The 10,787-nt window shown below is 46.8% G+C and overlaps 1 protein-coding gene across 1 annotated transcript; it reads right to left on the reverse strand.

The window, feature by feature from the left end:
* Positions 1 to 3,055: 3,055 nt before the first annotated feature.
* Positions 3,056 to 10,022, reverse strand: zgc:112183 (uncharacterized protein LOC550410 homolog). The gene is made up of 9 exons (XM_067233343.1): positions 9,394 to 10,022; positions 7,710 to 7,820; positions 5,472 to 5,513; positions 5,244 to 5,310; positions 5,025 to 5,077; positions 4,488 to 4,553; positions 3,887 to 3,943; positions 3,702 to 3,778; positions 3,056 to 3,564 (listed from the first exon to the last, which is right to left on the reverse strand). The coding sequence occupies exons 1-9, from the start codon at positions 9,505 to 9,507 to the stop codon at positions 3,459 to 3,461; spliced, it is 693 nt and encodes a 230-aa protein (XP_067089444.1). The 5' UTR covers positions 9,508 to 10,022; the 3' UTR covers positions 3,056 to 3,458.
* Between the last annotated feature and the right edge of the window lie 765 nt (positions 10,023 to 10,787).

Raw genomic sequence — 10,787 nt, forward strand, 5'->3', positions numbered from 1 at the left:
AGAGCGAAAGAGAGAGCGAAAGAGAGAGCGAAAGAGAGAAAGAGAATCTCAGTGGTCAGACTGTTTATCTGAACTTCAGGGTGAACCAGGCTGTTTGTCCTTCACATAGCCCTCCTTTCCACCCACAACAGAATGTGCAGCCAGCTGCTTCTCGTGCCCACAACCCCACTGCTCTGCCAACATCTCCACAATGACCAGAGTGGGTTCTGCGCGAGCAACTGTCCATATTAATGATGTTATTGCCGACCACTACACACCTCTAACCCTAACGGAGGAATGCAACTCCTGGGTGTTTAGCTGAGGCCAAACTAAAGTATTTCCATATCATGTTTTACGTTTCACGAGTGAAAACAGGCTGTAATAATGTAGCAGCAAAGATTTATGCTGTTTACAATTGTTTAATTGTTGAAATGAATGTATGTATTTGAAACCAAAAAAGTTACCAGAAGTTGATCAAAGTGGATCGTGCTGGTGCGCTCGCTCACCTTCTCAGAATCGATGCTTAGCTTCTTCTCAACGTGGCTGTGGATCTGCCCGTTATCCTCCGGTACGGGAGTCGACTCTCTCGGTGTTCCGTTGGGAGTCGACTCTCTGGGTGTCCCGTTGGAGGAAGATTGTATCGGTGTCCCATTAGGGGAAGACTCTCTCGGAGTGCCGTTAGGGGAAGACTCTCTCGGAGTGCCGTTAGGGGTAGACTGTATCGGAGTGCCGTTGTCCTCCACGTCTTCCTCGTTTTCAAATTCCTCGGGTAACGGGATGCCATCGGTGACATATTCTCGGAGACACTTCATGTTGTGTTTTTTCAATAGTTGCTCGGTGTTCAAGTCGACGACAATGAGCTCGAGCATGCCCACGGTGGCTCGTATCCGTGAGACAACCTGTTGATGACTCTCGCTCTCCACGTTCTCCCGTTCACAAACACCAGTCGGTCCCCGGCACGAAGCCCAGAAGTTTCGGCCGGGCTGTCGGGCTCGACTAACCGAATGAACTGTCCGGTTTTACCCTTTTCTCCGTGGAGATGAAACCCGTATCCGTTATCTCCTTCTCCAGTACGCACAGCCGCGGGCGAAAATCGTCGTTTTTGCTTGGCATCGTTTCTGCGCTCTGGTTTCTCCAATTCAACCTGCCGCCTGTAATGAATTGTCCTTCTCTCGCTACGAACGCCTCAACAAAATCTGTTAGATGCTGATGCCACGAATGGTAGACGTGCCCCCGTTACAGGAACCTCTGCCCCCAGAAGAAAGACCCAGAAGAAGGAAAGCTCCGCCGTGAGAAAGCGCCGTCCGCGGTTTGTCGCAGTTTAGTGTCACACGAAGCTCACAGGAGGCCTGAGAGGCAAAACTTGGGAATTCCTACTGGGAAGGGAGGGCCGCTGTTCCGAGACGTGGGCTATCGGAAATCCCTCGCGTTCCTCCGCCTATACTTCACGTATTCTGGACAGGAGCCCAGCTCTAACGTGCTACAGAATTAAACTCGGTGGTTTATAAAGGATGGTGACGTTTTAGCAGAGGACATGTAGGCGCGCCTATATCCGACGTCGCTTTAGAGACTGAAACAAGTTCTGATCTTCAGGAGGGAGGCGCGTGGCTTAGACGCAGTCTGAATGAACTCAACAACACTTGCTCCATACAAGTGCAGGCGCCACAGTAGCGGCTGTCGTTCTTGACTGCGACCCGAGACAACTGCTTCTGAAGGAGTATGGTCGCTTTGCAAACGTGGCAAGTTCTTCCGAACTGAGATATCTATCTCTCCCCACTTTATTTAGTCTCTCTCCCTTCTCTCACTCTCTCTCATTTTCTCCCTCCTTTCTCTGATTACAATCATACACCTTTCCTAACCCTTGAACACCCATCATACACCTATTATACACAAATCATGAACCTTTCAGACGTTAATTGAAATGCATCTTGAACACATTTTTAACACTGGTGTGCAGTGTGGCGCGCACTCGTTCTGTGCATAGCTCTAATAAGACTTCATAGGCTGCCATCTAGTGGTCAGTTAGGTTTACTGCAGCAGTAACCCACAACTGAACGTCATGCATGTCTTGACTTCTGTTTGTGATCTGATCATAGTATAACCAAGAAGCCTACGTTTAATTTTATTTAATACAAAGGTGGCAAAAATATACACATATTTCACTCAAGTAGAAGTACAGATACTCATGTTTAAAACGACTGGTGAAAGTTGAAGTACTACACTTTTTCACTCAAGTTAAAGAAGTATGGGCTCTGACATTTACTTAAGTAAAGTGTAGTCATTACTACTAACTGTTTTAGTGTCACGTTGGTAACTGGACACCCAAAAATATTTTGAACCATTTTAAACATTTGTTTTGTAAAATTTCTGAAATTCATTTTTCAACCTTTCGAAAAAAAGATTAGTTAACTTTTAAATTGTAATTTATTTTCAACCTTAGAAACGTATTTAGTTGATCATTTATTTTATTTTTTCACCCCAAAAAATCTACCTTTATAAATAGAATTATTTGTAATTTTTAGAAACTTTTTTTTCAGTGGGAAATATTAAAAAATATTTTTTTTCAACCTTTAGAAACTGTTTAAGTGGAAATGTTTTTGAAATGTTTTTTGTCAAGATAATTTTTAACTGTGTGTGATACACCAAATAAAACTACGACACAAATTCAGACTCAAAAAACAACAAACCACAGCTGAATCTACAATACAAAATATACTTTTTTTTCTTGATAGAACACAATAACAAAGCACGTTTCCATGGCACTTTGTGATCAACATGACGACAGGTGTGACATCGAGCAGTTTTCATCAAGCCAACATTCATGATGAAATTAAATACAGACAATCAATGTTTACACGAAGAGCGGTTCATGAGCACAGACACCTTACTTACAGAAGTACAATACAACAGCCTCCATCACTGAACAGACTGCTCTCTCCAGCATGTGTCATGTGTGTGTGTGAGAGTGTGTGGGTGTACATGGGTGTGTGTGTGTGTGTGTGGGGGGGGGGGGTGTACATGGGTGTGTGTGTGGGGGGGGGGGTGTACATGGATGTGTGTGTGTGTGTGGGGGGTGTACATGGGTGTGTGTGGGGGGGGTGTACATGGATGTGTGTGTAGATGGCACATGAAGAATTCAAACTCATCAAAACGCATGCTGCAGAATATGATCAGGATTTTAGTGAAAGAGAGACCAGAAGACAAGACTTGGACCATACCATCTTTAAAAACAGTTGGGCCTATTCACAGTTTCACTTGGAACAGACAGTTAAGAAACGTGTTGGGCGACTGTAGTTCTTACTACATAGGACAGCCGTTTCACTCTCCTTCCCCCTCTCTGCCTCTTTCCCTCCATCTCTTTCCCTCCATCTCTCTTTCCCTCCATCTCTTTCTCTCTCTCTGTCTCAAGGTCTCCCTGTCCTCTCAGTGTGACCTCCAGGTTGGAGCGGCGGGGTCGGGGGTCAGGGGTCAGGGGTCGGCTACACCAGGCCGCAGCAGCTTGACCCTTGCTTCTGAGACTTGATGTAGTCGTGGATCTGGAACTTGGGTTCGTTAGGCTGCTGGGCTGCTCTGTGTTTCAGTTCTCTGGAGTGGGGGTGGGGGGGTGGGGGGGGGGAGAGAGGATTAGAGGGCGAGAGAGGATTAGAGAATGAGGGCTGAAGTGAGAGGGTGAGCAGGTGAAGATGAGAGGGTATGGGGGTGAGTGGGTGAGATGGTCTTACTTTGCTACAGCGAGGAAGGCCAGCTCTACATTGACTCCCGTCTTGGCACTGGTCTCCATGAAGGGAACTCCGTACTCCTGAAACGTAACCAGGGGTGACAGGACAGGGGTGAGTCTAACTAGTCTCACTAGCAATAAGACAGGACCAGGGGTGAGTCTCACTAGTCTCAGAGAGAGCATTCCTACCTTGGCCAGCTTCTCCCCCTCCTCCATCTTGATGACTCTCTCTGCAGCCATGTCAGCCTGAAGCAACACAGGAGACACAAGATGAGTGCAACACGCACACACACACACGTCGCATGTACAGACACACACATGCAAGGACTGATGGCTTGTCAGAGATTCACTAGCAGCTAGAGGAGCTAAACATGACTAAGAATAAACCAAAGCTAGCACTCTCTATCTAGGGGAGAGAAGGGGAGGAGAGGAGAGGAGAGGGGAGAGGAGAGGAGGGGAGAGGAGGGGAGAGGAGGAGAGAGGAGGAGAGACTAACAGTGCTCTCGGCTGGAGTGCATGAAATGTCTCACAACCACCACCAGAGGGCACTGGCGTTGAGGCACTGGCTTCCTAAACGGTACCTTACCCTTTCCAGTATAGCAGCATTTAAAATCAGTTTAATATAAGCCTAGTACAATGATTTGAGCTGTTAGCTTTATATCTGTGTTTATTTCACTTGTGTTTGGTGGAGTGAAAGCAAACAGTGTGTGTATGTTGTGGTGGGCATGCGTGTGTCTGTACATTTATCCTAATGAGCTTCGCTTCGCTACTAAAAGGAAATCTCACTCACCTTGTTGCCGAGCAACATGATGACCACATCCTTCTGTGCGTACTCGTGAATTTCAGTCAGCCAGGCCTATAACACGAGAAGAGAAACAGAAAGAGAGAGGCAGAGGCAGAGGCCGAGAGAGAGAGAGAGAGAGAGAGAGAGAGAGAGAGAGAGAGAGAGAGAGAGAGAGAGAAATAGGCAGGCAGAGAGAGAGAGAGGCAGGCAGAGGGAGAGAGAGAGGCAGGCAGAGAGAGAGAGAGAGAGACAGGCAGAGAGAAAGAAGGAAGGAGAGAGAGAAGGTTGAGGAGGAGGAAGGAGATGGAAAAAACAAGATTAGGGTGTAAAATGCCAACAGTCAAGGAAAAGCACACTCCAGATGACAGAGTTAATATTCACAGCTCTTCACTGTGAGCAGAGGTGAACCTGCAGTGGGATGTATCCCCTCTCAAACACTGACATCACATCTCTTCCCCAGGATCTCCATGGGAGGCAGGAGGAGGGAGGGGGAGAGGGAGAGGGAGGGGGAGAGAGACAGAGGAAGAGGAAGAAGAGTCTTACCCTGGTGTTGTCGAAGGAGGTTTTGCTGGTGATGTCATAAAGGAGAAGAAGAGCTGGAGAGAGAGATGAGAAAGATCTGCTTTAACACACACACACAAGCTGGCATGCACACACAGAAACACACACAGTGCATACACAAGTATACACCTACCCACGCATGCATAAATGCATGCTAATACACACACACACACAGACGTGGTCAGTGAAAAGCACAGTTACCCTGGGCGTCTCTGTAGTAGGCATGAGTGACACTGCGGAATCTCTCCTGGCCTGCAGTATCCCATATCTGACACACACACACACACACCAGGATACGGTTATGAGTGTTTGTTTGTGTAAGATAAGCAGAGAATGACTGTTAGAAATGACCATACTAGTCCAGTCCCGGTGTTCCAAATCGTGGTGTAATACAGATGAACCAAGGGTCAAAGGTCAGAATAGTCTCACCTGGAGTTTCACCTTCACATTGTCCACTGACACCACCTTATTCTGGGGAGGAGAGAGGGCAGAGGTCAAACAGCGAGAGAAGGGGGGGGAGAGAGGGAGGGGGACTGGACAAAGAGTGGGAGAGAGAGTGTGACAAACAGAGAGAATGTCACAACAGAAACAGAAAGAAACTACCATGGAGACACGTGGGCTTGAAGAAGAACAGAGAGATGAGGAGGCAGGGCAGGGAGAGGCAGGGCAGGGAGAGGCAGGGCAGGGAGAGGCAGGGCTGGGAGAGGCAGGGCTGGGAGAGGCAGGGCTGGGAGAGGCAGGGCTGGGAGAGGCAGGGCTGGGAGAGGCCGGGCTGGGAGAGGCCGGGCTGGGAGAGGCAGGGCTGGGAGAGGCAGGGCAGGGAGAGGCAGGGCAGGGAGAGGCAGGGCAGGGAGAGAAATATGGCGAGAGGGGGAGACAGGTGGGACAAAGAAAGAGAGGAGAGAGAGAAAGAGAGAGAGAGAAGGAAGGAGCAGTGTCTCAATATGCTGGCAGACAGAGAGAGCGAGAGAGAGACCAGTTCTCACAGCCTCCCCCACACTAGCAAGGTCCTGGGATTAGACATAATTACACAATACTGAGAAAAGATGCCTGGCTAAATGATCACCCCCTCCCTGCATCACTTCCTGTTGCTGTCAAGGAGATGGCCTGTGATTTCCTGTGTAGCAGAGATAGCCTAAAATAACCATGAGCAGCGTGCAGAGGGAGAGAGAGAGAGAGGAGGGAAGGAGACTGAGAGAGATGAAAACAGGGGTTTTGAAGCTGAAAGGAGAGGAATGAGAACGTTTTAATCCTTCATGTTAATTCGTTAAAAATCCTAATTTGAAGCTTTAAATAGAGTAGTAGGGTTTAAACTGGTTGCGTACACACACACACACACTCACTCAGTCAAATAAGCTCACATCCTCTAAGACGGTCATTCAGCAGGTCTGTTGTTCTCCCACCATCACAGAGAACCTGTTTTCCTGAACCCAACCTTGGCCTGTAACCTATTTCCTTTGTAGTTGTGTGTGCGTGTGCGTGTCCTCCCCCTCCCCCAGGTAAATCCTGTGAAGGAGGAAGTATGTGGTGCAATTCTTTAATTTCACTTCCTGATGTCCTCCGTACACACACACAAACACACCCACACACACACACACACCCACACCCTGGAGGCACAGTCAGAGTTCTCCTACATGGTCCTGTGTCCGTTGCCATGGGTTTCATCTTGTTCTGCTCCAATCATGACGCATGGCTCGGACACGCCCTCTTACTGAGTAACTGCCACAAGGAAGGTAGGCCAAACTACACCTGTTAGATTAACCTGATAGCAGCGACCACACACACACACACGCCTGATAAACCGGATAGCAATGGTCACGCATGTACACACACACACACACGTACACGTACACACACACCTGATAAACCTGATAGCAATGGTCACGCATGTACACACACGACCCCTCTTCATGTCACAGAGTTCGACCCTTCTTCATCATCGTCATCAGAGACCACAGTACTTAAACTAATGTAACAATTTCCTTTTCAAGCCACTTCTCCTTTACCAGACATTACACTAAGTGTTTTCAGGGGGGGGATAGGATGGGGGGGTGGGGGGAGAGATAGGATGGGGGGGAGGGAGGAGAGTGGGGGAAGGAGAAGGGATGTGATGCTGTATATTTGTGTACATTTGTTTCCGTGGGTGTGTATGTACATGTGTGTGTGTGTGTGTACGTACATGTGTGTGTGTGTGTGGTCACAGAGTATGTGAAGCAGCAGACTCCATTGGGGAATCAGGCTGTCTTTGTTGGAGGAGAAAGAAGTGTGACCTATAGGATCTGTACACAAGTCAAGTCTGCACACACACACACACACACACACACGCAGCTCTATAAAGAGAGATTAACCCTCGTGCTGCCTTCGGGTCACATGACCCAAAGGTTCATAACGAACCATCGTTGTGTTTACCCAATTTTACCCAATACAAAAACAAATAAAAATAATTTTCTTTTAACCTTCGCAATGTGGGGGGTCTGAGACAGCCCGACGGTTAAAAGAAAATGCTTCACTTTGTTTTTGTATGCGGTAAAGTTGTCGCAATACGACGGTGGGTCACAATGACTGATGGGTCAGAACGACCCGAAGATAACACAAGGGTTAAACATCAAACAAGCAGGCCAGCTCAGTGGAGGGTCTGGGAGCTAGATCTGGGGGCAGGCGTCTCACCCTGAAGTCTATCCCCACTGTGGCGATGAAGTTCCCTCCGAGAAAGGCTCCGTCTTTGAAGCGCACGAGCGCGCACGTCTTCCCCACGGCAGAATCCCCCAGGAGCATCACCTGCACGCCACCCCAGGGGTCAGGGGTCAACATGAAGGGTTAAAAGGTTAGCAAACTCGGGCCGTGCCTGAAACAGAGCTTTGCCCATGGCCACTGCGCATCCTGTTGACCGTTGTGGAGAACAGAAACAGGCTGGAAATACAGACTTGCGAGTGTCACAAGTCGTAATCCAAGTCAGTCCTCCAGATCTTTCCCCTCACTGGTACTCGATCCCGGGACCGGTGACTTGAAAGTATGACACCATACGAGCTAAGCCAATGAAAAACTAGCTATCCTCTGGCGCGGGTGGCCTGTTTATATACTTAAGGAGTGAGTTTATCAGTACACATTGGCTACACAAGTCCATTTTACAGATTAACCTGGCATTGAGGTGGCTTTGACAACTACCGAACAGGAAATTTGGCTGTGCTTCTGTCATTGTTGTGTCAGTGAAGACCAACCACATAATGATTGCCTTGCTCCGCTAGCAAGGCTTGGGATATCTTAAGGCGTCATTAGTGCAATCTAGCTATCAGACTACTTCTTGAGTGCAATCTAGGAAATCCATTTCCTCACTGTCTCAAAGCACAAAAGATAAGATGTCACGTCATCTGACGCACACATGATTCTGAGTTGCACAATATGAGTACTTGCAGTAACATTAAGCATCCATAGCAGAGTCATGGTTCTATGCAATGTAAAAATATCACCTTTGCACTTGAACTGAATGGTAAACGATAAACCACACGGGCTATTGGTTAAACTATGCTTTAAACCAAACCATAGGACAGTAGATTTACAGACTGTTAGCCGAGAGACGTGGGATATAGCTCCGATGTAAAATTTAAATAAAAAAAACAATCCGCTTCAGATTACCGGAGGGTGGCAGCCCACGGTGTTATTTTGGACCGTAAATTAATTGCAAAAACAGGTTCTCAAACATTTTTCAACCCGCCGCGCGAGAGCGGATGATTACTGTAATGTTCCAATTATACCCGCAAGATTCGGAACGGAAGGCTACAATAAGTGATTAGCCCGTACACTATTACTGCAACTAATCACCATGTAAAATCACAATTTTAACGGTAACTAAACAAGAGTGAAATCTTCCTGTCTTAATTGTAACTGATTAGTGCATAGTTATATGAAACGTGAAAGATCACAGAGCTCGTGACTCCTGTCTAGGTGTGTTTGAGCTGTCCTCTGGGAGGGTTATGATGAGGACACGGATATACTCCATCTGCAAACATGCATCACCATGCACGGATTCATGAACACCTTAATATTAGAGTTGATGGGAAATCTGCATGTTTTTAGGAACTAAGACTGATAGAGGTTAATTCTGTTTTAGCTTCTCTCTGAGCCCCACTCTTCAGCACTCTGCTGCAATAAAACGGGGTTTTAAACAGTTAAAGAATACAGTGAGCGTTTCCTAATTCGCTTTAAAAGGGCAATTCGTGTCAAACATCTGTGTGACCCGTAAAAACAACATTCTTAGTTATCCTTATCACTGACAACGTACTGTCATATTCTGACTGTTTCAATCATTTGTATTGTGGACATGGAAACACTATGATCATTATATACAACAGACCTTGAAGGAAATGTCAAAATACTCGGTGACTGAGGCGCATCGCTCCAACACATATTTTGATGTTCCGTTTTTAGTCGATTGTTTCTCCGTAAACGATGGCTGTTGTTTTGACATCGCAATGACAAATTCAGACTATTGCCTACCGCCACCGATCCACAACACTGTCTTGACAAGATTTTCAGCGCGCGGTGTTCACCGGTGATATCCGTGACTCTGTCCTAGTCAGTGTGAGCAACCAGTCCACACCATGTTGCGTTGTCCATAAACACCAAGAGCCTTTTCTAGCTGAACAGAACAAGGTCAAAGAGTCGTTATCAAAAGTTAAAGAGGATCTGGTGGTTGGCACAGATAACCTCATCCATGAACGAGAGATTCCAAAGAGGCGGAAACATATCTCTGTTCTGTACACATTTACACCCTCATACTTCACGCGTGGGCAGACGAGAAACGGCGGACCTCTCAGTTGTCATAAACGATCCATTGACGGAAATATTCATCTATGGATCAGCCTCTCTCTTGTGCACGAAGTAGACTCTTTCGTTGTCGCTAACCAAAACATCCACCAGAGTCGGTTGAGCTTCGCACGTATAACAGGCGGTGAGGGCGTTAGTCACTAGCCACAGGTGGCACCGTGAACTCACTGATTAGAAAGGCGAGAGATCCTGAGTTGATCGCTGCCGAGAGAGAGAGAGAGAGAGAGAGAGAGGAGAGAGAGAGAGAGAGAGAGACAGAGAGACAGAGAGAGAGAGAGAAATGTTACTAACCTCAACAGATCGGCCAACTGGTTAGTAATCTGACAGGAACTGTATCTCACTCTGCAGAACGTGTTTGGACGATTTTTTATTATTAGGTCTACATGACGATAACGACTGTGTGTTTCAATAATCTGTAGTCTAAAACGAAACGATGTGAATTTATGTATTAAACTATGAGACATTTCCCGAATTTCTGTGCATCATTGCTTGCTCTTGTCATCTGGCTGTTAAACTGACTGAAACGCTCAGTCTGAAGTCGTGGCGCAAGATACCATAATTATCTTGGCTATTCTTATGATAATCTTATTTTTTCTCTTCAGATATTGGCATGAAAACTGAAACTGTTTCGTAAAATATGGCTACCCTACCAAGTATGTTAGGTGTTTGTTTACACAGTTTGTGTCTCTGGCCTTTGCCCCCCTCTAGTGTCTTGGACAGGGAAGCGCGAGGCGAGGACGGCGAGTTTGTGATTGTTTTGCCTGCATGCTAAAACTATAAACGATAACAATATCACTGAGGAATCCATACACCAAGACATTCTCATTTAGAAAACCCTGCCTTTGGGTACAGCAGTAGAACATTTGGCAGGTCTAAATATCTGTAAACATCTAGATAGGCCCCCCTACCTCCTCTAAAAAA

The sequence above is a fragment of the Osmerus mordax genome, chromosome 3 (assembly GCF_038355195.1).
Source record: "Osmerus mordax isolate fOsmMor3 chromosome 3, fOsmMor3.pri, whole genome shotgun sequence".
Classification (NCBI taxonomy): domain Eukaryota; kingdom Metazoa; phylum Chordata; class Actinopteri; order Osmeriformes; family Osmeridae; genus Osmerus; species Osmerus mordax.